The 27519-nt window shown below is 42.3% G+C and overlaps 1 protein-coding gene across 16 annotated transcripts in view; it reads left to right on the top strand.

Annotated features, from left to right (window-relative positions):
- The window catches only part of LOC126295436 (uncharacterized), a 220171-nt gene that overhangs the window by 67845 nt on the left and 124807 nt on the right, over window positions 1-27519 (top strand). For 9 of the 16 annotated variants that reach the window (XM_049987925.1, XM_049987933.1, XM_049987927.1 and 6 more), the window contains one exon: window positions 1891-2043. The exons of 2 other annotated variants lie outside the window; for them this stretch is intronic. In XM_049987925.1, coding sequence (XP_049843882.1) covers window positions 1891-2043 — 153 coding nt within the window. The remainder of the gene's footprint in view (window positions 1-1890; window positions 2044-27519) is intronic. 5 more of the 16 variants (XM_049987929.1, XM_049987930.1, XM_049987934.1 and 2 more) reach the window with 1 other exon arrangement.

The following is a 27519-nucleotide window of genomic DNA, read 5'->3' as shown; positions in this document are numbered from 1 at the left end:
CTGGAAACTGTGCACAGGATGGGTTCTAAAACAGCTGACAGAGCAGCACGAGAAAAATAGGGTCAGTAGTGCCCGCGAGTTCCTCGAGTAACTCGAATTGAAAGGTGAGGAGTTTTCGAACTCAATTGTGACCGGCGATGAAACGTGGGTGGCTCATTACATGCCTGAGACAATAAGATTGTTGTCACAGTGGCATCAGATCCATTCCCCATCTGCCATAAAATACAAAACCACAATTTTGGGCAAAAAAAAAAAAGTACGGCCTCATTGTCTACGGAGTATCACCTCAGTTGTGCGACTGGATTCGTGATTTCCTGTCACAGTTCGTAGTAATATACGGAAAGTCATCGAGTGAAAGAGAAGTAATATCTGGCATTCCCCAAGGAAGTGTTGTAGGCCCTCTATTGTCCCTGATCTATATTAACGGCATAGGAGACAATTGGAGTAGCCGTCTTAGATTGTTAGCAGATGATGCTGTCATTTACCGTCTTGTAGTCATCAGATGATCAAAATGACTTGTAAAACGATTTAGATACGATATAGATATGGTGCGAAAAGTGGCAATTGACCCTGAATAAAGAAAAGTGCGAACTTATTCACACAAGTTCTAGAAGAAATCAGCTAAATTTTGATTACGCTGTAAGTCACACAAATCTGAGGGCTGTAAATTCAACTAAGTACTTAGGGATTACAATTACAAGTAACATAAATTGGAACAATCACATAGATAATATTGTGAGTAGAGCAAACCAAAGACTGCAATTCGTTGGCAAACACTCAAAAGGTGCAACAGATCTACCAAAGAGACTGCTTACACTACACTTGTTCGCCCTATTCTGGAGTACTGCTGTGTGGTGTGGAATCTGCATCAGGTGGGACTGACGGATGACACCGAAAAAGTACAAAGAAGGGCAGCTCATCTTGTATTATCGCGAAATAGGGGAGATAGTGTCACAGACATGATACGTGTGTTGGGAGTGGCAATCATTAAGACAAAGGCGTTTTTTGTTGTGACGGGATCGTCTCATCAAATTCCAATCACTAATTTTTTCCTCCGATTGTGAAAACATTCTGTTGGCATCCACATACATAGGGAGAAATCATCACGAAGATAAAATAAGAGAAGTCAGGGCTCACACGGAAAAATTTAAGTGCTTGTTTTTCCCGTGTGCCGTTCGCGAGTGGAACAGTAGAGAGACAGCATGAAGGTGGCTCATTGAACCCTCTGCCAGGCACTTCATTGTGAATAGCAGAGTAATCACGTAGATGTAGATGCAGATGTAGATGAAAAGGCATCATTTTGGTCAAATTTCTGACTCCGAGATACTGTCAGGGCACAATAATACTGTGATGCCCTAAAAAACCTCAAAAGAAGTGTTGGAAATGCTGTAGGAGAGATTAACATCTTTTCATCTCCCTGCAGGTGCACACGAGTGGAATTAAATTTTCAGCCAAAGAGTGGAAAGCAGTTATGAAGCAGGGGAAGGATCTGACCGGAGAGTTTTTCGAAGTTCGTGCCACAGTTCACTATGTGCACTGAACAGCAAAAATAGCCAGCCAGTGTATCAACAATGTCCTGTATTTTTTTCCAAATACATTTTTTCAGAAAAAAACCTTAAAAATCTAGCACACTTACTCCCTGAACAAGCCTCGTAACAATATTTTTTTTCTGTGACCCGTACGTAATCACAGTGAGCGTTTTGCAGCGTGCGCTACTAGTGATATGGTGCATCCCACAACTAGACTATCACAGTACTGATACCTTCAGGTTTGCAATTTAATTTACAACTGGAGGTCACGGCGTAGAAATAATATTCACATTATCATAAAATCGTACAGCATTTAAAGGAAGTGCGCCGTCTTATTTTATTCTGTGCTCGTGTTTCACAGCACAGGGTGGTTTTTCAGGACCTGGGCACCTCTTCCCAGATGCCGCTGTCGGGGCTTCCGGAGGGCAGTCCCGAGCGAGCCGAACGCGGGTCGAACTCCCCGTCACCCCCGCACCGAAGTCCGGAAGCCTCCGAACCGACGGGAAGTGCCGACGTGAGTATCGGAGATGTAAATATACCTCTAAATTTGAAGGATTGCTTGACCCGCTTGTGACTGCGGGTGCTTACGTAGGACTTCTAATAAAAAATTACAGTCTTAGATTTTTGTTCCATCTCAACAGCATTTATTTAACGTGGCAAGTTTAGGGCCGTCAGCAGCTCTCACACACCCGAACTGGCAATCTACGTATTTTACACGACATGTACAGTGTCCACTCACATTCATTAGACCGCCTGTCGATAGCTTGACTAACCACTTTTTGCAGCGTGGACTGCTGTGAGATGTTAAGGAAGAGAGTTAACCGAGGTTCCGGAAGGCACCGACAGAGGTGCAGAGCTGTTTCAACTCCAGTGCCGCGGCCACCTACGATAGGTTTTTCGGTCGAGGACACGTGGTGCCGATAGCTGTATCGGTGTAATCCCACAGATTCTCGACTGGAGTCAAATTCGGGGAGTTACGTGACCGAGGGAGTACGGTAATCTCTTGCCGTTGCTCTCTGAACCACACGTGCACACTTTGATCTGTGAAACGTTACATTGTCGCGCCGGTAGGTGCCATCGTGTAGAGGAAAAAGGAACTCCACGTAAGTGCGCGTGTGGTTCTCGAGGATAGTTGCGTACTCATATTTATCCGTTGCGCATTCCGCAGTGACAAGACTGCCACAAAAAACCACAAACTTTCACCAGACCGTAATGCTCCCTATACCGGCCCGTACCCGTCCGTTGATTGTTGCGGGGTGTTTGCTTTCGGACATTGGACGCCGTACATCCCGACGATGCGATTCGTTCGAAAACGCCACGTGTCAGTAGACGTCACATTGAGGTAACCACGTACAAATTCTAGCCACCGAATGACAGTCGGTGTGGGTGCAGGAACCGGGTGCCTGCTTCGGACGCTCTTACATGGCAACATCTTCTAAACGATCATCGAGCAGACACTGTCGTTAGCCTCTCAGTTCGTCTGGGTGTTCAGTTGTGTGGTAGTTGCTCTTCTATTCCCCTGTACGCGTCTGTAACCGTCGTTCACCCCTGTCGTCTACGGCCCATGGTACTCCACAACTGCCTTGGCACCTGGTTTTCTCAGTATCATTTGGCCACATACGGTATACTTTAACCACGGCGGCTCACAAAAAGTTACAAGCTTGGTTGTTTCAGAGTCGCTTCGATCCTCGGCCCGGAAGCCGATAATCGTACCCTTTCGGCTGTCATATAAATTGCTGCATTTCTGCATTAACGTGACATCTGCAACGTTTCCCACATTGTGCGGACACCTTTACGTACCCTCTATCACCAGACGTAGGACCTGCCACCTGCGAGCTCTTGTCGCACGCCGGTGTCGGCCGTAGGTCACAGTAATGGGACTGGACTGTGTATTACGAGACTTCTCTGACCGTACTAGGGAGTCTGGGAAGAGCCATTCGGTCCTAGATTCGACGAAAAGAAAATCACGATGTCGTATCCACTTGGCAGAGAAGGGGTGCCGCTCGAGTCCCGAGTGACAGACGATGCAGGGACAGACTACCTCCTGGAATAAGGATGCTCACTGTTACCGAAGCTACGGAGAAGAATCGTAGGTAAGCCACGAAGGATACGAGAGGCACTGTAACTAGGGAAGGAAGGACGAAGGCTACGGTCGAGCAGTGCTAGCACAATCAGAACAGAAGCTGTAGAAGGTGGAGAGTCACCTTTTGAAGCCTGTTTTATTAGAGAATGCACTAAAGACAAAGATATTGTGAGAAATGTGTCACAAGATACACCTTATATGAGAGACAACATTTAGATATTGCAGGGTCATACAGTTTACAAATAGCTATGAATGACATGTAGGTACACTTTTTCATCAAAAGTATCCGGACACCTGGCTGAAAATGGTTTACAAGTTCGTGGGGCCGTCCATCGGTAATGCTGGAATATGGTGTTGGCCCAACCTTAGTCTTGATGAAAGCTTCTACTCTCACATTCATGCATTCAATCAGGTGCTGGAAGCTTTCTTGGGGAATGGCAGCCCATTCTTCACGGAGTGCTGCACTGAGGAGAGGTATCGATGTCAGTCAGTGAGGCCTGGCACGTAGTCAGTGTTCCAAAACATCCCAGACGTGTTCTGTGGGTTTCAGGTCAGAGCTCTGTGCAGGCCAGTCCATTACAGGGATGTTGTTGTTGTGCAACCACTTTGCCAAAGGCCGTACATTATGAGCAGGTGCTCGATTGTGTTCAAAGATGCAACTGCCGTCCCCGAATTGCTCTTCAATAGTGGGAAGAGAGAGGATGCTTAAAAAATCAATACAGGCCTGTGCTGTGATAGTGCCACGCAAAACAACAAGGGGTGCAAGCCCCCTCCATGAAAAACACAGCCACACCGTAACACCACCACCTCTGAATTTCCTGTTGACGCTACACACAATGGCAGATGACGTTCACCGGGCATTCACCATACGCACAACCTGGCATCAGATTGCCACATTGTGTACGGTGATTTGTCACTCCACACAACGTTTTTTTCACTGTTCAGTCATCCAATGTTTACACTCCTTACGCTGAGCGAGGCATCATTTGGCATTTACTGGTGTGATGTGTGGCTTATGAGCGGTCACTCGACTGTGAAATCCAAGTTTTTCTCACCTCCTGCCTAACTGTCATTGTACTTGCAGTGGATCCTGATGCAGTTTGGAATTCCTGTGTGTTGGTCTGGACAGATGTCTGCCTATTACACATTACGACCCTCTTCAACTGTCGGCGGTCTCTGTCAGTCAACAGATGAGGTCGGCTTGTACACTTTTGTGCTGGACGTGTCCCTTCACGTTTCCACTTCAGTTTCACATCAGAAACAGTGAACCTAGGGATGTTTAGGATTGTGGAAATCTCGCGTACAGACGTATGAGACAAGTGACACCCAATCACCTGACCACGTTTGAAGTGCACGAGTTCTGTGGTGTGCCCCATTCTGCTCTCTCACGATGTCTGGTGACTACTGACGTCGCTTATATGGAGTACCTGGCAGTAGGTGGCAGCACAATGCACTTAATATGAAAGATGTATGTTTTTGTGGGTGTCGGGATACTTTTGATCACATAGTGTAGGTTTAAACTGTGACCACTAACACTGATGAACGATAAAGATAGGGGTGATAGAGTGAGGGAAAAAGCAATGTTATAAAATACAATTAATGAAGTAGCGTGACTGGTTTATAAATGAAAAGATAATGAAGTGTAACCGACAGAAGATGGGATTATTACCCTTACTGTTTGACAGAGAAGAAACTGGCCACACACATTCCTTTTTTGGGGAAACTGCATGCTGGTGAATTAAAAGCTGACACAGCATGAATTATGCAAAGAGTTCACGGTATTTTGTTCTGGAGACAGACAATAGCAACGGAGGAGGAGTTTGTAAATGTTTATCGTTTGTGGATGGACACACCTAGAATTATAGATAATTAGGACTTTGTGTTTCATTACACGAGGAGCTGACGAGGTAGGCACGACGTGCAGTACTCGCATAACTCAGCTCGCCACGGCCAATCTGACCAGTCGTGCGGGTCATATGTACGTACATCACTGTACAGACGATATAAAAAAGCCACCCTCACCACTGGGGATCTCTCCGTGTAAGGTTATTACTGTCATAAATCTGACCTTACCGATGCATGTAAATGGTCTTTTTGTTGTTTCTATTGTTATGGTCTTCAGTCTGAATAGTTGTTTGATGCAGCTTTCCAAACTGGTCATATCTTGCGCAAGCTTCTTTATCTCTGCATTGTTACAGAAATCTACATCCATTGGAAACTGCTTACTGTAATCATCTCTCAGTCTCCCTCTGCAGTTCTTGCCCCACACTTCACTTCCATACCAGATTGACAATTGCTTGATGCTTCAGAATGTGTTCTGTCAACAGAGCCCTTCTTTTTGTCTGGTTGTGCCACTCATTTTTTTTTTCTCCCCAGGTTAAATTCAGTACCTCTTCATTACTTACTTGGTATATCCATGTGATCTTCTGTGGTTATGTACAGTCAAACATTATAAATGCAGGGATGTCATAAAATATTTATAGTACTGCTGTAATTTGTGTACACAAAATTCTTGAAATTTTGAATTTCGTATTTTCTTAATGACACCGTAGCCTTTAATGTAGGTTACAGTGAGAATGAATAAAAATGACATTCTGGAGTAGTCGGGTGGTCTGCCGGATGTTCGTGTCAAACTTGCCTAATATTTCGACAGTGTGCCTCACTGTCTTCCTCAGGTGCTTCCTGGGACTTGTCCCTGTTTGGAACGCGTCCAGTATTTATGCCTAGGTGTTAGGCGTTCCATGTGCGGTCCGCGCCGAGTCCTCTGCTCTGTGATTGGTCCATTCCCGAGAGGGTGTGTCTGGTTGGCGCCTGGTGCTCCCTCCGCCGTCCGCGCCGCGGCAGGCGCTCCCTCTGCCGTCCGCGCCGCGGCAAGCGCTTCCTCAGCCGTCCGCTCCACGGCAGGCGCTTCCTCCGCCGTCCGCGCCGCTGCAGGTGCTGCCTCCACCGTCTGCACCGCGCTGGGCGCTCCCTCTGCCGTCTGCGACCTGCTAGGTGCTCTCACAGTCGTTTTTCATTGAGATTTTAGAAGCTCCAGTGCTGGGTTCCATGCAGCACTAAGTTGATATCCAGTGTCACGGTTGATGAGGTTTTCACTGATCTTAATCTCAAAGAATCCATTGATATCTCGTAAACGATATGAGATAAACCATGCGAGGTTTTCTGTGAATGGTAGCACGCATTGAGTCACTTATGTCTTACGATAAATACTTGAAACTTTTTTATTCACAGTGATATAGAAGTAACTTGTCCACAGCAGTGGGAGGTCAGCGGCTCGGGGTGCATATACACATCCACAACACCTGCGGAACAGTGTAGCAGGACGTAAGTACATTTTTAAAGTCATTAGCGCCACTGGACTGTTTTTTATTTGCAGTGTTACATTTACACGATCATGATTTTGGCTTTACAGTGCCATTATCAAGTGTTTTAATTTTATACAGTGCCTAAGATGGCATACTGTTATATTTAAAATAGACTGTTAGACACATTGTCAAAGGGTCAATATTAGTGGTAAAAGCCTACTGCTTTGTTTTATCATCTTATGGTATACTTAGTGATCAAACATAGCAGTAGGATTTTACCATAAATATTGACACTTAGATAATATATCTAATAGTCTATTTTAAATATGACAGTATGCCATCTTAGGTACTGTATAGCATTAAAACATTTGATAATGGCATTGTAAAGCCGAAATAATGATCGTGTAAATGTAACACTGCAAATAAAAAACAGTCCAATGGTGGTACTGACTTTAAAGAAATACAGGGTGATTCAAAAAGAATACCACAACTTTAGGAATTTAAAACTCTGCAATGACAAAAGGCAGAGCTAAGCACTATCTGTCGGCGAATTAAGGGAGCTATAAAGTTTCATTTAGTTGTACATTTGTTCGCTTGAGGCGCTGTTGACTAAGCGTCAGCGTCAGTTAATGCTAAGATGGCGACCGCTCAACAGAAACTTTTTGTGTTATTGAGTACGGCAGAAGTGAATCGACGACAGTTGTTCAGCGTGCATTTCGAACAAAGTATGGTTTTAAACCTCCTGATAGGTGGTGTATTAAACGTTGGTATAAACAGTTTACAGAGAATGGGTGTTTGTGCAAAGGGAAAAGTTCTGGACGGCCGAGAACGAGTGATGAAAATGTAGCACGCATCCAGCAAGCATTTGTTCGCAGCCCAGGAAAATCGACTCGCAGAGCTAGCAGAGAGCTGCAAATTCCACAATCAAATGTATGGAAAGTCCTACGAAAAAGGTTAGTTATGAAACCTTATCGTCTGAAATTGGTTGAAGCACTGTCTGCAGCCCGTGACAGAGCACTTCATCACTGGCCCCCAAGAAGCCCTGATCTTACCCCCTGCGATTTTTTCTTATAGGCGTATGTTAAGGATATGGTATTTTGGCCACCTCTCCCAGCCACCATCGATGATTTGAAACGAGAAATAACAGCAGCTATCCAAACTGTTACGCCTGATATGCTACAGAGAGTGTGGAACGAGTTGGAGTATCGGGTTGATATTGCTCGAGTGTCTGGAGGCGGCCATATTGAACATCTCTGAACTTTTTTTTTAGTGAAAAAAAAAACCTTTTTAAATACGCTTTGTAATGATGTATAACAGAAGGTTATATTATGTTTCTTTCATTAAATACACATTTTTAAAGTTGTGGTATTCTTTTTGAATCACCCTGTATATTATGACTGTGCCCCCACATTATGGAAAAAAAATTATTATACATATATACGTGCCCACAACAGCGAAAGGCTTAATAGATTATAAATGTATTGAGTTGTCGATCCTGATACCGACACAATTTTGGAATTACATGAAATTGTTTCTGCAGCAAATTTGGTGGCAAAATAGGGCAGTTACACTTAGACCTGTTCTGATTGTAGACCCATCACAAATGAGACAAATGAGTAGGAATTATTTTTTGCACATTGTATTATTATTTTTACAATTGTTTCGAAAAGCATTTTAGTGAGAAAAACAGGAATTATGCAACTCTGCTTACAAAATGGAAAAAAGTTAAATCTCCAAAAACATTAGAGCTAGAGCTGTGGTATTTGATATCATGTGAAACATTAACTGAAATGCTTTGACTTTAGGGACGTAAGTGAATTTAACAAAATTTTCTGCAAATTTTATATGTTTTTGTGGGTAGATTTGCACCTGCCCGGTCACACTTATTCTGCAGCACTGTTACACGTTGACAGTGTCATCGGTTTCTGGTCGACAGCCCCACGTGCTACCAGTGATCTGGTTCCCGGCTTCCACCTCCACTCTCGTATTCTCACAGTGCTGCTCGTATGTCGTAGTATGGGCCAGAGTGACTCTCGGTTATTTTGGGTGGCCCATATTTACTTATTGTACCTCTTGCTGTATGACAGGTTTGGGTGTACCTGCTTGTGATTAAGATCGAGGTCACGAAGTTGGATTTCAGCAGGGTTTCAGACGAAATTGCTTTTTGGAATAATAGACGTTCAACATTGTCAGCGGGTCTGTCAAGTGGGCATCAACATCTTCAAAGATTTTCTTTGACTCGCTAATACCGGATTGTTGGCATAAAGGAATCTTCTTGCCGGAAGTGATCGGTCGTCGAGACAGATGTTAAATAACAGTGGTGAAAGAACATTTCTTTATGGTAAGCCATGTCTTTCACATATCCATTGACTATGCTGACCCTGGAAGTCCACATTAAATCTCCTGTTTTGGAGTTAACTTAAGATGAACTTGGTGAATTTGGTAATCTTTCATTATCTCGTAGATCTGCTGTGACAATACACGGTGACTGACAAGTGTCGTAAGCAGCTGTCAGAACAATAAAAACTATTCCCACAATACTCTGTATTTTGAAGCCGGCCTCAGTAACTGAATGAGGTTGAGGATTTGAGTTGTACAGCTGTTTCCTTTTCTGAAATATAGTTGTGCTTGTATTAGAAATGCCTGTACAACAAAAATCAAACTATTCAGCAACATCCACTTGAAGATTATGTACAGTTGGTATTTACGGGTAATAAAAACAGTGAAAGTAGGACAGACTCCTACACTATGAGCAGTAAAAATATTTTCCATATGGGCCAGCTCAGAATGGAGTTTCATATGCCGGTGCAAAACTCCTTTTAACAGATCGCTGCTAGACATCGAGCAGGGAACTAGAACAATACTGGACAGAAAAAAAAAACTATCTAATTAGCCACTCTTTCTAAAAGTTTATGAAAATATAGGGTTTTGGGGATATACGTTCTGTTTATCACTTATTTTTAACTTTCCCAGAATATAGGTAGCCTACAATGGTCTTTGAAACCAGTGAAGTTGTAAAATGCAAAGTATGCAGTAGTAGAAACAAACAGCAGCTGAGTAAAACAGAGGCTTATGGTGGTATATACACTATGTGTATCTGTACACCCCCAATTACATATGTTTTTCATATGAGGTACAATTTGCTACCACCTACTGCCAGGTACACCATATCAGAGACCTCAGCTGTCATTAGACATTGTGAGAGAGCAGAATGGGGCACTCCGCCGAACTCACGGACTTCGAACGTAGTCAGGTGATTGGGTGTCATTTGTGTCATTTGTCTCTATGCGAGGTTTCCACACTCCTAAACATCCCTAGGTCCACTGTTTCCGATGTGATAGTGAAGTGGAAACGTGAAGGGACACATACAGCACAAAAGCGTACAGGCCGACCTCGTCTGTCGGCTGACAGAGGCCGCCGATAGTTGAAGAGGGTCGTAATGTGTAATAGGTAGACATCTGTCCAGACCATCACACAGGCATTTCTAACTGCATCAGGATCCACTGCAAGTACTATGACAGTTAAGCGGGAGGTGAGAAAACTTGGATTTCACGGTCGAGCGGCTACTCATAAGCCACACATCATGCAGGTAAATACCGAATAAGGCCTCAGTCGGTGTAAGGAGCATAACCAATGGACGATTAAACAGTGAAAAAATGTTGTGTGAAGTGACGAATCACAGTACACAATGTGGGCATCCGATGGCAGGGTGTGCGTATGGCGAATGCCCGGTGAACGTCATCTGCCATTGTGTTTAGTGCCAACAGTAAAATTCTGAGGCACTGGTGTTATGGTTGGTTGTGTTTGTAGTGGTTAATAAAAAGAAAAAAAGAGAAGAAGGAAAGGAAGGAAAAGGTTGAAAATGTGGGAAGAAATGGTGAATAAAACAGGGGTTTTAACATCGTAAATGACCGTGAAAAAGGGAAAGAATGAGATGCAAATCAGACTTCGTATTACAGAAAAATTATCGGACTTCATTGTCCAGGAATTTCTAATGTATACAAAACCGTCTTGATATTAAATACAACTTATTTTACGTTGCTTCTCTCCTCCAAATGTCATAACAACTTCCACAATATGTCTACACATTAATAAGTTTTTTTCGTCTTCATCGGATCACGTCTGCACTATGTTTCCACTCTCGAGAGGCAATAGATGGATAGAAAACAAAAAAATAGTTACAATTTTAGTATTTTCTCTGCCGTCGAGTGCTCATACCGCTGCGACGGTATAATTTATGTCTGAGGGAACAAGTGTAGTGCGGCGAAATTCAAAGTCCCGCTACATGTTTTTCATGGATGCGGCATTCACCCTTTTGTTGCTTAGTGTGGTACTATCACAGCACAGGCCCGCACTTATGTTTTAAGCACCTTCTCGCTTCCAACTGTCAAAGAGCAGTTTAGGGATGGCGAATGCATCTTTCAGCACGATCGAGCGCCTGTTCATAATGCACGGCTTGCAGCAGAGTGGTTACACAACAATAACATCCCTGTAATGGACTGGCCTGTACAGAGTCCTGACCTGATTCCTGGGATGTTTTGGATCACCGACCTCATGCCAGGTCTAACTGACAGACATCGATACCTCTCCTCTGTCAGCACTTCGTGAAGAATGGGCTGCCATTCCCCGAGAAACCTTCCAGCACCTGGTCGAACATATGCATGCGAGAGTGGAAGCTGTCATCGAGGCTGAGTGTGGGTCAACACTGTATTGAATCCTAGATTCACAGATGGAGGGTGCCACAAACTCGTGTTCAGCCAGCTGTGCGGATACTTTTGATCACATAGTGTACTGCTACAAAGGTGGGATGTGTAGATGTACATCTTCTTACTGATGGATGGTAGTTGCAGCTAAAAGTTTTAAAATAAGATGTCAACTGTAAAGGTACAGATATTGTGTCGGGGTGTTATTTTTGTTTTGCATGTAGTGAGTTCTATCGAGGGACAGTGTGTGTCACTACGCGTGACAGTGATGGCAGCACCTCGGAAATACGCAGTGTTCCATAGCATAGACGAACCGCGGCCGACCTCCTGTGACTCGCTGGCCTCATTTGTGTAGTTCATTAAGTTAGTGGGGCACCTCGTCCTGTGACAGCGACACTCTTAGCATATAAAGTAAAAAATGTTGTGTCTGTGTTGTTAAGCTTTATGGGCTTTTGTTAAATTCACTCGAGTCCCTAAAGTGTGTGCTTTCCATTTGAGAAACAAGGAGGGCACTCGCAAGTTGGAAATAGTACGGTCGGGGTTGAACTGGAGCGCTACGGGACTCTAAAATATGTAGGGCTGACAGTTGACAGATCTCTCACTTTCAGAAAGCACTGCATGAAATGCAAGTTGAAAGTTTCCACCAGCAACAATCTCTTACAGAAACTGGCCAGATCACAGTGGGGTAGTCAACCTGAAACAATCTGACCATCTGCAGTGGCAGTATGCTATTCTACGGCAGAGTATACCTGGCCTGTTTGGTATAATTCAACTCTTGCCAAGCCGGTGGATGTAGCTCTCGATGAAACCTGCAGAATTATAACAGGCTGCTTGAAATCCACTCCAGTCGAACGGCTTTACCACCTTGCAGGAATAGCACCACCTGTATGGGCACGAACTGCATCCGCAACAACTGAAGTCGAGGAAGGACATCAGAGGAACTTAGAACCACTGCTGAAAACGCTGGAAAAGAGTTGTCGAAGTTTTACCTCCAGGCCGTGACGGGGAATGGACAACGTAGCAGTCCCTGAATAGACTGAGATCCAGAGTTGAAAGATGAAAAGCTAACTTGGCAAGATGTGGATACGCTGATCCAGACGATATTCAGTGTGACTGTGGAGAAGAACAGAGAGTTCGGGACATGCTCCAGTGTCGATTGCGCCCAGTCTCCTGTACAGAAGACGATCTTCAACAAGCAACAGAGAATGCACTGGAGGTGGCCAAGTTTTGGTCAAAAGTAATTTAATCATAACTGTGTAAAACTCATATTCCTGTACCTGTATGTTTCTGACATGAGAATAATGAAAAAAATGAAATGAGCATTTGGCGTAATTGGCCGGGAGACCCCTTATGGTGCAAGTCGAGGCGCCTTTCTGCCGGTCTTATTACATTTGACGCCACATTGGGTGACCTGCGCTCTGGATGGGGATGAAATGATGATGAAGACAACACAACACCCAGTCCGTGAGCGGAGAAAATTCCCCGACCCAGCCGAGAATCGAATCCGGAGCTGTAGGACAGCAATCCGTCATGCTGACCATTCAGCTAACGGGGTGGACACGAAAATAATAATAATAATAATAATAGTAGTAGTCTAATGAACCAATATCAAACGGAATATCTTTTCCAAACAGCCACACTTACAAATTATGCCTCAAAACACAAGTTTTTGAGAATACATTCACTTTATGTTCCCCCAAAAAACAGCAAAATTGATGCCACTGGGAACAAAGATAACTAGTTCGTTCACCTGGCTACGGCCCCTGTTTCCGTTGTTCAAACCTACAAATTTTGTGAGTACGCGCTAATTTTCTTGTCGTTGTCGCCTCCTATCATTGTATGCAATATAGTAGTATATGGTACAGAGTAGGCAATAAGGGCATTGTCAGCACTGATCCAGAGGCGAAAATGCTCGCCCTCTACCCCTCTAATGTAGTGAGGTGTTTCCTCCACTTAAATCCAGTGGTGGTGGAGTAAGGAAATTTTCACTGGTTTGCATTACGAGCTGCCAACCTGAGGCGAGTCGAGTGTCGATGGCAGAAATATGCGAAAATGCCTCCTGGGCAGAGTACAGTGTAAGTGCCTCACTTTCTCCCAAGAATTTCTTCTGCGAGTGGTATTGAAAGCGATTACAGGACGAATCCAGCCTGTGGGTCATCAGTTGCCACCTGTGGCATATATATGTGAACAAAGCAGTTAGTTAACTATAAACATTAAAGTGATCGTCATTATTCATTCAGATTTGGTATTTTGAACTGAGAAGTTATTGATGTAGTCTGGCTAAAGTATGTTATGTGAATACACGAGCTGTTAACTCAGGTAGCAAATAGTTCCAATGCGTTTTCAGTTGCTTCTTCAGTGGTGCCAATTTTGTGGTGATAGTGGAAGAAGGAATTTCATTTATTTGCTGTAAAAAGTGTGATTTGAGAACAAATTGTTTAATATTTAATTTGTATTCTTTTCACCATTGCCTTAGTTCATATGTTGTACTCTACCTATTATAATGAAAGTTCATTTGTACTTTCAAAATATTTCCAAAAATTAAAATCTGTGATCTTCAGATTTAACATTGCCCCATCTCGACTATCTCACTGCACTGCTGTTTCTGCAGCACAGCTTATTATCGTAACAAACCAGTGGCATTACTGCACTTTTAGTGCATGCACCATCAATAGACATTTGTTTAAAAATACAACTTATAAGCAGATTACAGAATTCTTCAGTTCATTAAAAATAATAATTCTGCTAACCATGCTGCTGTTCCTTGCAGAACATTAAAATCTTGTCCTGGCTGGATAGGACTATGATTAAGCTGTCTTTGTGGTCATCGACGTCTCGTGACAGTGGAAGCTGTCATCGAGGCTGAGTGTGGGTCAACACTGTATTGAATCCTAGATTCACAGATGGAGGGTGCCACAAACTCGTGTTCAGCCAGCTGTGCGGATACTTTTGATCACATAGTGTACTGCTACAAAGGTGGGATGTGTAGATGTACATCTTCTTACTGATGGATGGTAGTTGCAGCTAAAAGTTTTAAAATAAGATGTCAACTGTAAAGGTACAGATATTGTGTCGGGGTGTTATTTTTGTTTTGCATGTAGTGAGTTCTATCGAGGGACAGTGTGTGTCACTACGCGTGACAGTGATGGCAGCACCTCGGAAATACGCAGTGTTCCATAGCATAGACGAACCGCGGCCGACCTCCTGTGACTCGCTGGCCTCATTTGTGTAGTTCATTAAGTTAGTGGGGCACCTCGTCCTGTGACAGCGACACTCTTAGCATATAAAGTAAAAAATGTTGTGTCTGTGTTGTTAAGCTTTATGGGCTTTTGTTAAATTCACTCGAGTCCCTAAAGTGTGTGCTTTCCATTTGAGAAACAAGGAGGGCACTCGCAAGTTGGAAATAGTACGGTCGGGGTTGAACTGGAGCGCTACGGGACTCTAAAATATGTAGGGCTGACAGTTGACAGATCTCTCACTTTCAGAAAGCACTGCATGAAATGCAAGTTGAAAGTTTCCACCAGCAACAATCTCTTACAGAAACTGGCCAGATCACAGTGGGGTAGTCAACCTGAAACAATCTGACCATCTGCAGTGGCAGTATGCTATTCTACGGCAGAGTATACCTGGCCTGTTTGGTATAATTCAACTCTTGCCAAGCCGGTGGATGTAGCTCTCGATGAAACCTGCAGAATTATAACAGGCTGCTTGAAATCCACTCCAGTCGAACGGCTTTACCACCTTGCAGGAATAGCACCACCTGTATGGGCACGAACTGCATCCGCAACAACTGAAGTCGAGGAAGGACATCAGAGGAACTTAGAACCACTGCTGAAAACGCTGGAAAAGAGTTGTCGAAGTTTTACCTCCAGGCCGTGACGGGGAATGGACAACGTAGCAGTCCCTGAATAGACTGAGATCCAGAGTTGAAAGATGAAAAGCTAACTTGGCAAGATGTGGATACGCTGATCCAGACGATATTCAGTGTGACTGTGGAGAAGAACAGAGAGTTCGGGACATGCTCCAGTGTCGATTGCGCCCAGTCTCCTGTACAGAAGACGATCTTCAACAAGCAACAGAGAATGCACTGGAGGTGGCCAAGTTTTGGTCAAAAGTAATTTAATCATAACTGTGTAAAACTCATATTCCTGTACCTGTATGTTTCTGACATGAGAATAATGAAAAAAATGAAATGAGCATTTGGCGTAATTGGCCGGGAGACCCCTTATGGTGCAAGTCGAGGCGCCTTTCTGCCGGTCTTATTACATTTGACGCCACATTGGGTGACCTGCGCTCTGGATGGGGATGAAATGATGATGAAGACAACACAACACCCAGTCCGTGAGCGGAGAAAATTCCCCGACCCAGCCGAGAATCGAATCCGGAGCTGTAGGACAACAATCCGTCATGCTGACCATTCAGCTAACGGGGTGGACACGAAAATAATAATAATGATAATAATAGTAGTAGTCTAATGAACCAATATCAAACGGAATATCTTTTCCAAACAGCCACACTTACAAATTATGCCTCAAAACACAAGTTTTTGAGAATACATTCACTTTATGTTCCCCCAAAAAACAGCAAAATTGATGCCACTGGGAACAAAGATAACTAGTTCGTTCACCTGGCTACGGCCCCTGTTTCCGTTGTTCAAACCTACAAATTTTGTGAGTAAGCGCTAATTTTCTTGTCGTTGTCGCCTCCTATCATTGTATGGAATATAGTAGTATATGGTACAGAGTAGGCAATAAGTGCATTGTCAGCACTGATCCAGAGGCGAAAATGCTCGCCCTCTACCCCTCTAATGTAGTGAGGTGTTTCCTCCACTTAAATCCAGTGGTGGTGGAGTAAGGAAATTTTCACTGGTTTGCATTACGAGCTGCCAACCTGAGGCGAGTCGAGTGTCGATGGCAGAAATATGCGAAAATGCCTCCTGGGCAGAGTACAGTGTAAGTGCCTCACTTTCTCCCAAGAATTTCTTCTGCGAGTGGTATTGAAAGCGATTACAGGACGAATCCAGCCTGTGGGTCATCAGTTGCCACCTGTGGCATATATATGTGAACAAAGCAGTTAGTTAACTATAAACATTAAAGTGATCGTCATTATTCATTCAGATTTGGTATTTTGAACTGAGAAGTTATTGATGTAGTCTGGCTAAAGTATGTTATGTGAATACACGAGCTGTTAACTCAGGTAGCAAATAGTTCCAATGTGTTTTCAGTTGCTTCTTCAGTGGTGCCAATTTTGTGGTGATAGTGGAAGAAGGAATTTCATTTATTTGCTGTAAAAAATGTGATTTGAGAACAAATTGTTTAATATTTAATTTGTATTCTTTTCACCATTGCCTTAGTTCATATGTTGTACTCTACCTATTATAATGAAAGTTCATTTGTACTTTCAAAATATTTCCAAAAATTAAAATCTGTGATCTTCAGATTTAACATTGCCCCATCTCGACTATCTCACTGCACTGCTGTTTCTGCAGCACAGCTTATTATCGTAACAAACCAGTGGCATTACTGCACTTTTAGTGCATGCACCATCAATAGACATTTGTTTAAAAATACAACTTATAAGCAGATTACAGAATTCTTCAGTTCATTAAAAATAATAATTCTGCTAACCATGCTGCTGTTCCTTGCAGAACATTAAAATCTTGTCCTGGCTGGGTAGGACTATGATTAAGCTGTCTTTGTGGTCATCGACGTCTCGGCATAATTTTTGACTGACTAAAGAATGCTGTAGTAACATCCTTCTACAAAACTGGAAATAGGCAAACCATCACTAATAACAGATCTATATTGCTCAAGGAACCTATACCATTCCGTCAAGTCTTTTCAAATGTATTTCAGAAAATGGCCTCAGATAGAATACTGTCGATTTAACAGAGCGGAACTTACTAAGCGCTTGGCTGTTTGGCTTTCATAAAGGAATCTCCACAGGGGAAGCAATACAAGGTCTCACAAATGAAGAGTTAGAAGAGGTAAACAAGAAAAATTATCATGTTTGTATATTGCCGTGACACAGCCTCCTCCTATATATTGACAGGGTTTCCCACCAGTGCTCACACCGTCAGCTTTCAGGTAGCATATCACAGAATGCTCTTCAGTCTTGGCAGGAGACAGAATGAGAGTGCTCATCTTTAACCTTCACCATAGTAAGAGTTGGAATACTACTGATAACTCATACCACTCATTTACTTCAGTGTCACTGCCTTACCCAACAGTGATACCAGTTGTGAAAAACTTAATTCCCTGGTAGAACTACAGGTCTTGTAAGCTTACTTTAAAGGATATCCTTTGTAACGTGTAAAATTCCACAGGGATTAGTAGTGGGCCATTTTTGTTATTTGGGTACATAAGTTGCCTTCTATTGACTTCGAAGAACTTGGCCTTATAACTGAACATACCTACATATGGTTCACAGCTCAGTTTGTCTTAATCTCACAAACTCACGTATTATGCAGTTTCAAACTGGTAATAATGCTTCCAGCACGAGAAGTGGACATCAATGGTCATACACAGAATGAAGCACAGTGTGTCAAATTCCTTTTGTGTCCATCTGGGAAACAAGTTAAAACGGAGTCAACACACGGATAAACTAATCGAGAAGCTCAGTTCTGTGTGCTATGCTCTTAGAAGCACATTCCACTGTTGATGGCGTTGAGACAGCAACCAGCCACAAATTTATTTCAGTACCTTTATTCAAAAGGTACCGTTACCAGTTTCAAATCATTACAATTCATCATCAGAGGCCTTTCGTGCTTTCATTAGAACATGTGGTGCTTTTTTTACTGGTTACTTGTCCTAAAATACAAATAATACATAATTATAAGTACATCACACAGATGGTTGCATTAAAGATTTGTATTCGGGTGTGACTCACATGAAATAATGGTTTGAAGTATTTGTTTCCATAGTTCTCACCCAGCAGACGACGTTCGTAGCTTTCACCACATTCCCATCAGTGCACACATAAACATGTATAATTGAGCACTTCAGATTTATCTCTGAATACATTTCCGCCACATTCCTGCCGTTGTACTCGTAAATTTGTATTACTGAGCACTTCAGATTTGTCACAGAACAGACTTCTAACATGCACCACGTGTTTTGATGGATACAAAGTGTTTACAAACATATAAGTGTCAATGATGCTACGATATATTGTAACGTTATAAAGATGCCCTATGTTTGGAAAAAGTAAGTCTTTCCACTCCCGGGATTGGAACGACTCCTTACCCTCTTCCTTAAAACCCACATCCTTTTGTCTTTCCCTCTCCATCCCTGTTTCCTGATGAAGCTTGAAATTTGTGTGTGTGTTTGTTATTGTTTCTATCTACGTACCAACGCCTTCGTTTGGTAAGTTACAGAATCTTTGCTTTTACATATATAAACTTCCACATAGGAAAAATATATTAAAAACAAAGATTCCAAGACTTACCAAGCGGGAAAGCGCCAGTAGACAGGCACAATAAAATAACACACACATAAAATTTCTAGCTTTTGCAACCAACAGTGCGATAGGTATAGACTCGCGTGCGCACCCACACACACACACACACACACACACATCCATCCATACATATACAGACACAAGCAGACGTATTTAAAGGCCAAGGCCTTTAAATATGTCTGCTTGTGTCTGTATATGTATGGATGGATATGTGTGTGTGCGTGAGTATATACCTATCCTTTTTTCCCCCTAAGGTAAGTCTTTCCGCTCCCGGGATTGGAATGACTCCTTACCCTCTCCCTTAAAACCCACATCCTTTTGTCTTTCCCTCTCCTTCCTGCTTTCCTGAAGAAGCAACCGTTGGTTGCGAAAGCTTGAATTTTGTGTGTATGTTTGTGTGTTTATCAACATGCCAGTGTCTTCGTTTGGTAAGTCACATCATGGGTAACATAGTACATTATTTATTTAAATTTAGCATCATGAGATTTGTAGTAAGATATAAATTTGCTACTTGATCTGCAGATAGGTGGGAATACTATTTGCTTTGGAGGGTGGAAAATAATTTTTGGAAATTTTTCAGGAAAGGGGTGTTAGCCAACTCAGTTTGTTCATTAAGGGTATAGTCTGGGTAGCTGTTTGTGTGTGTGTGTGTGTGTGTGTATTTATATTTCTTCCAACATATTCATAGTGGCTCCCTTCCCTGCTAGATGTAAAATTTTTAAATTGTTCTCAATGTTTCTCACTGAATGGTTTTCTTCAGCAATATGGGCTGCAAATGCAGATTTGTTCAAGTTGCCAAGCCTCTAAGTACCAATGTGTTCTTTGTATCCAACTTCTTAGCTTCTGCCTGTCTGTCCAATGTAGAATTTTGGGCATGTATCACATTTGAGTTTGTATATTCCTGATTTAGTGTAGGGGCTCTTGGAGGTGTTTACAGCATGGATTACTTTTTGTTATAATATTTATTTGTGGAAAAATTTATTGTGATATTTTTCTTTTTAAATAAGTTCGCTATTTGGTACGAAGGTTGACCTCCCACTGTGTTGACCTATACGCAGGAGTGCTGGATTATTTTGCAGAGTTTCACTCCCTACAGTCTTATGGAATTATCTTCTGGGGCAGTGCACCCTAAGTAAGTAAAGTGTTTGCTCAGCAGAAGTGAGCAGGAAGAATATCGCGTAAAGTAGATAATCGTACATCTCACAATTCCTGATACATTTGCTCTTTAATGGGTTTTGATTCAGATTAACAATTATTTTTAGCTGAGCTGTGATATACAGTGGCAATATGAGACACAACAACAGTTTTCATGTTGACTTTGACTTGCTTCTGCAAACTATCTGAATATCCAGATTCAGGAGTTGAAAAAATGTTTTGTTAGTTACATGGCTTGTAGCAGCAGTGTTATAATCTATACTCTCTCTCTCTCTCTCTCTCTCTCTCTCTCTTTCCAAGCATTTATCCCGACTTATGGGGTCTGCTGTGTTATCAATGGATTTGGTGGGGTTAGTTGGTGGGGTGGCCGGATGCCATTCCTATCATCACCCACAAATGATGATGATGATGATGATGATGATGATGATGAAATGATGAGGACAACACAAACACCCAGTCATCTCAAGGCAGGAATTGAACTCGGGACCCCGTGCTCGGGAAGCGAGAACGCTACCGCGAGACCACGAGCTGCGGACTATTATGATCAATAATGTTTAGTAATATATAAAGACAAGTTGTCATTTAACATTGTTGCAAGAATCTCAATAAGTTCTTGGTTGGTTTACTTCAATTTTACCAGAATACTGTAATAAATGTTTGCACAAACATAGGGACCAATTATACATTATATAAAGGGGAAACATCTGGCAGCAGGCAGGGCATCCGGCCACCCCTTAAATTAACTTTGCCAAATCCGATTAACCACGCTGACCCTGCGTCATTGTGGGAAAAAGGCACAAGCAAAAGATATAAAGAGGAAACATTGTTAGCAATATCTTGAAAAATTATTGACCAATTTATTTCAAATACTTACTAAGTGTTCAGTTGGACATCGACCATATATTACTTTAACCCTTTCCATTCCAATGTCGAGTGCCACTCGACATCGCGAAATTTGTTTCCGCTCAGATGTCGAGCCTCATTCAACATGACTTTTTAAAGCTGTCAGACGTATTTTGAATCTGCTAGGCATTATTGCTGCAGTGTGCTGCCATCTAGGAGAACTAGTGTTAACTCGGTGTCGAACAGTAGCAGCTGTGTTAAGTCAAAGAATGTAATTATTATGTTCAAGTCCACATGCCCGAAATGGCTAGTTCTTCATGTACAGTCCTTTCTGAGGAAGATATTTTAGATCTTTTAGAGCAATCTCTAAGTGAAAATAACTTTTGATAGTGATTCATTTCAAAACAATTTGAGTGACAATGACGAAGAAAACAGTGACAGTGCGCATGTTTCTAGTGATTCAGCAGAGGATTCGTGGCGAATGTGGAGCGACTCTGACACTGACTTCCCATATTTTCCTATTCACGAATCAGATTGTGGTTTTATAACAGAAAGTTGTTTTGTTCCATTATCGCCCGTCGGATTCTTTCAATTAATTTTTACAGATAACCTATTTCAACAAATTGCAGATGAAACGAATAGGTATGCTACATCAAAGATACATAAAATGACACCACTTCCACAACATTCTGCATGGCGGGACGGGAGCAATGTTACCGTGGAAGAAATGAAACACTTCCATGGTGTGCTACTGAATATGGCATTACATAAGTGTAAGAACTTGAAGGACTTTTTTTCAAGAGAATGGTTACAATCATCCAACTTCTTTCCAGACTGTTTTAGTCGCCGACAATTTGTGCAAATTTTCCGGGCACTTCACGTTTCTAATCCGACGAGTGCTACACATGTCAACAGTCAGGTTCATTCACGTCTGAGTAAAGTGACAAATGTACTGAATTACTTGTCTGGCACGTTTCTCGAAATTTATCGACCGTATCAGTATTTAACTGCTGAAGAATCTACAGTATCGTTCAAGGGTTGTGTATTAAATGTACAATCCTCAAAAACCAACAAAATGGGGACTCAGAGTTTATGTAATTTCGGATTCATCAAATGGTTATATCTGCAGTTTGATACCCTATTTTGACGCTGTAACAACTGAGTCATTGATTTGTCCACACTTGAATTTTTCTAAGAGAATAGTTTTTCAGCTGCTAGCTAATATCAGAAATGCCACAGGGCAATCAGGGTATCATTTGTACACTGACCGTTTTTATAAAACTGCTGCATTAGCTGATGAGCTGTTGAAACAGAACACGCATCTCACAGGAACGATTCAGCCCAATCGCAAAAACCTTCCAGCTGCAATCGAGAAAGGAGGTCTGCGTCTAAGGAAGCACGAAATAAAATGCCTCTGCAACAACAAAATGATGGTTCTGGCATGGCAAGATAAACGAACAGTTCTCATGTTTCCTACAAAAGCCAATAACTCAGTGTTACTTATAGAAAGGAGAAACAGAAAGGAAAGGGAAGAAATAAAGAAAGCAAATGTGACTATTTATTATACTTCAAAGATGGGTGGAATTGATCGATCTGGCCATTTTATTTCCAGTTACGGTTTTCTAATCAAAAGTCTCAAGTGGTGGCGAAAACTATACTTCTGGCTGTTGGAGGTAGGACTTGTAAACAGCTATTTACTATACAAGAACCACTGTGAGAAAAACGACTTGACAATACCGTCACACAAAGCATTCCGTTTGCTGAAGAAGGAACTCGAGGACAGAAACGGGGATGTCGTTCAACTTCTGATGACGAGGAACGCTTCAATGGAAAGTTAGACATTATTGACAAGCTTCCTGGGAACAAGTATAAGGATTGTGCAGTGTGCTCAGACAGAAAAAAGAAAGGTGGCAGGTGTGAAACTGTGTATTACTGCGAAACGTGCTCACGATACCCAGCTCTCCACCCTGAAGAATATTTCAAAAAAACCACGCAATGGAAAGTTTTGTACTGTAAAAGCTTACGTAAATATATAAATGAAAGCACACACTTTGTTTTAATGTATACCCCAATTGTTGGCCAGTGGCCACTCTGTTTCCACAAAGAGATCCGCGCAAATCTCTGCGGTGCACTGCCACCCAGGCGGCGGCGATTTTAATATGAGCACGCAGAGCTGCCCTGTGTCTGCCTTACGGAATGCAAAGGGTTAAAATATACGGTATATAAATATATATACTATATCACGGGGAAGTATTTTTAATAAAAATCTTGAAAAGTTCTCAAATGCGCTATTTCACAATTTTTACACAATAGTCTAATAATGTTTGGACGGACATAGGCTAAATTTTAATAAATTCATATCTAAATGTATATACAACGTATAAAAAGGTCTTCAAGAGTTATTGACTAGTTATTTTCAGATTTTTATACTATACTCTAATAAAGAAATATGAAAATGATAAAGGTTGTCAGCAAAATTCTCGAAGAGGTTTTGACCAATTAACATCAAATTTTTACATTATACGCGTATAAACATTTAGATGGACGTAGGCTATATATTTTTTAACCCACTTCATACAGGTTTTCTGTTAAAATCAGCTGCAAGAAAGATAATTCTGTGCAGTGAAAATGTGCAGTTTCATATTCTTTCTTGCAGCCAGTTTTAGCTGTAATTGCAGGGAATTTAAACCATTAGACAAAGTGTTCTTCCCATATACAGGGTGTACATAAAGTACAGGCAACACTTTCAATTATTTACTGCACAAGAATCAAACATTGTACAGATGTCATTTTGAAGAGAAACCCTGAAAGTTTTTTTCACATATACCACCATAGCGTAGTTTGATAATTTGCCTATAGTCAGCAGTAGTTACAGATGTGGTGAGCTCAGGAGCAGATCGAGCTTTCTGTGTGTTGGAGTTTGACAGAAATGAGTATGCTACAACTGTTCGACGGATGTTTAGAACCACGTCGCTGACAAGGAGGGTCATTTACCACTGGCATAACAAATTTGTTGCGACGGGTAGCTTGTACCCGGCAAAGAGAAGTGGATGTCCCAGTGTGAGTGAAGTGAATGTGGAGCGCGTACGAGAGAGATTCGTAAGGAATCTGAAGAAATCGGTGCGTCGTGCATCCCGTGAACTCAGAAGGGCTCAAATGACGGTGTGGCAAGTCCTGCGACAGAAGTTTTCTATAAAACCGTTCAAATTGGCGCTTGTGCAGAAGCTCAGTGATGATGACAGAGTTTTGTTCGCAGTTGCAACAATTGAATGAGGACATTTGTTGATCTCTCAATTTTTAGCAACGAAGCCACTTTTCACACTAATAGGAAAGTGAACAGGTATAGTTGTCGAATCTGGGATACAAAGCATCCACACGAATTCGTTGAAATCGAGCGTGATTCCCCAGAGGTAACTGTTTTTTGTGTCTCGCCACGTCAAAAATTTCTTCGTCGAGTCCACTGTTACTGGATATTTCCACTTGGAGATGTTACAGCAATGGCTGATACCAGAAATACACTCGGACTCTCCCTTCATCTTTCGGCAGGATGGGGCTTCACCCCATTTTCGTCTCGAAGTTTGTGGGTACCTGAACACGGAGCTGCAGCATCGACGGATCGGCCGTGCTGCAGAAGGGGACAGCTATTTCACGAAATAGTCTTTCCGATCACCAGATCTCGCTCCGTGTGACTTTTTTTGTGGGGACACATTAAAGATCCGGGGTGTGTACCGCCTCTACCATGTGATGTGGAAGAGCTCCGGGAGACAGTACGGGAAGCGACTGCCACAGTCGACGATGCCGTGCCGGGAGGGGTACGGCAAGAATTCAGTTACCATATTGATGTCTGCAGCATCACTCGTGGTTCGCGTATCGAATGTTTGTAAAAACGACTTTCAGAGTTTCTTTTCAAAATGCATCTGTACAATGTTTTGTTCTGGTGCAATAAATAATTGAAAGTGTTCCTGGACGTTGTGTACATCCTGCATATTCTTTTCCCTTATATGACAATGGAAAATTGAGAATGAAATGTAACAGTATTGTTGTTGTTGTGGCCTTCAGTCCTGAGACTGGTTTGATGCAGCTCTCCATGCTAATCTATCCTGTGCATGCCTCTTCATCTCTCAGTACCTACTGCAACCTACATCCTTCTGAATCTGCTTAGTGTATTCATCTCTTGGTCTTCCTCTATAATTTTTACCCTCCACACTGCCCTCCAATACTAAATTGGTGATCCCTTGATGCCTCAGGACATGTCCTACCAACCGATCCCTTCTTCTGGTCAAGTTGCACAAACTTCTCTCCTCCCCAATCCTATTCAATAATTTCTCATTAGTCTACATCTACATCTACATGACTACTCTGCAATTCACATTTAAGTGCTTGGCAGAGGGTTCATCGAACCACAATCATACTATCTCTCTACTATTCCACTCCCGAACAGCGAGCGGGAAAAACGAACACCTAAACCTTTCTGTTCGAGCTCTGATTTCTCTTATTTTATTTTGACGATCATTCCTACCTATGTAGGTTGGGCTCAACAAAATATTTTCGCATTCGGAAGAGAAAGTTGGTGACTGAAATTTCGTAAAAAGGTCTCGCCGCGACGAAAAACGTCTATGCTTTAATGACTTCCATCCCAACTCGTGTATCATATCTGCCACACTCTCTCCCCTATAACGTGATAATACAAAACGAGCTGCCCTTTTTTGCACCCTTTCGATGTCCTCCGTCAATCCCACCTGGTAAGGATCCCACACCGCGCAGCAATATTCTAACAGAGGACGAACGAGTGTAGTGTAAGCTGTCTCTTTAGTGGACTTGTTGCATCTTCTAAGTGTCCTGCCAATGAAACGCAACCTTTGGCTCGCCTTCCCGACAATATTATCTATGTGGTCCTTCCAACTGAAGTTGTTCGTAATTTTAACACCCAGGTACTTAGTTGAATTGACAGCCTTGAGAATTGTACTATTTATCGAGTAATCGAATTCCAACGGATTTCTTTTGGAACTCATGTGGATCATCTCACACTTTTCATTATTTAGCGTCAACTGCCACCTGGCACACCATACAGCAATCTTTTCTAAATCGCTTTGCAACTGATACTGGTCTTCGGATGACCTTACTAGACGGTAAATTACAGCATCATCTGCGAACAGTCTAAGAGAACTGCTCAGATTGACACCCAGGTCATTTATATAGATCTGGAACAGTAGAGGTCCCAGGACGCTTCCCTGGGGAACACCTGATATCACTTCAGTTTTACTCGATGATTTGCCGTCTATTACTACAAACTGCGACCTTCCTGATAGGAAATCACGAATCCAGTCACACAACTGAGACGATACCCCATAGCTCCGCAGCTTGATTAGAAGTCGCTTATGAGGAACGGTGTCAAAAGCTTTCCGGAAATCTAGAAATACGGAATCAACTTGAGATCCCCTGTCGATAGCGGCCATTACTTCGTGCGAATAAAGAGCTAGCTGCGTTGCACAAGAGCGATGTTTTCTGAAGCCATGCTGATTACGTGTCAATAGATCGTTCCCTTCGAGGTGATTCATAATGTTTGAATACAGTATATGCTCCAAAACCGTACTGCAAACCGACGTCAATGATATAGGTCTGTAGTTAAATGGATTACTCCTACTACCCTTCTTGAACACTGGTGCGACCTGCGCAATTTTCCAATCTGTAGGTACAGATCTATCGGTGAGCGAGCGGTTGTATATGAGTGCTAAGTAGGGAGCTATAGTATCAGCGTAATCTGAAAGGAACCTAATCGGTATACAATCTGGACCTGAAGACTTACCCGTATCAAGCGATTTGAGTTGCTTCGCAACCCCTACGGTATCTACTTCTAAGAAACTCATGCTAGCAGATGTTCGTATTTCAAATTCTGGAATATTCCATTCGTCTTCCCTGGTGAAGGAATTTCGGAAATCTAATCTTCAGCATTCTTCTGTAGCACCACATTTCGAAAGCTTCTATTCTCTTCTTGTCCAAACTATTTATCGTCCATGTTTCACTTCCATACATGGCTACACTCCATACAAATACTTTCAGAAACGACTTCCTTACACTTAAATTTATACTCCACATTAACAAATTTCTCTTCTTCAGAAACGCTTTCCTTGCCATTGCCAGTCTACATTTTATATCATCCCTACTTTGACCATCATCAGTTATTTTACTCCCTAAATAGCAAAACTCCTTTACTACTTTAAGTGTCTCATTTCCTAATCTAATTCCCTCAGCATCACCTGGCTTAATTCAACTACATTCCATTATCCTCATTTTGCTTTTGTTGATTTTCATCCTATATACTCCTCTCAAGACACTGTCCATTCCATTTAACTGCTCTTCCAAGTCCTTTGCTGTCTCTGACAGAATTACAATGTCATCGGCGAACCTCAAAGTTTTTATTTCTTCTCCATGGATTTTAATAC

Source organism: Schistocerca gregaria, chromosome 11, assembly GCF_023897955.1.
Source record: "Schistocerca gregaria isolate iqSchGreg1 chromosome 11, iqSchGreg1.2, whole genome shotgun sequence".
In the NCBI taxonomy this organism is placed as follows: Eukaryota; Metazoa; Arthropoda; class Insecta; order Orthoptera; family Acrididae; genus Schistocerca; species Schistocerca gregaria.
The sequence above is the reverse complement of the archived record's forward strand: the minus strand, read 5'-3'. Positions and strand labels throughout refer to the sequence as shown.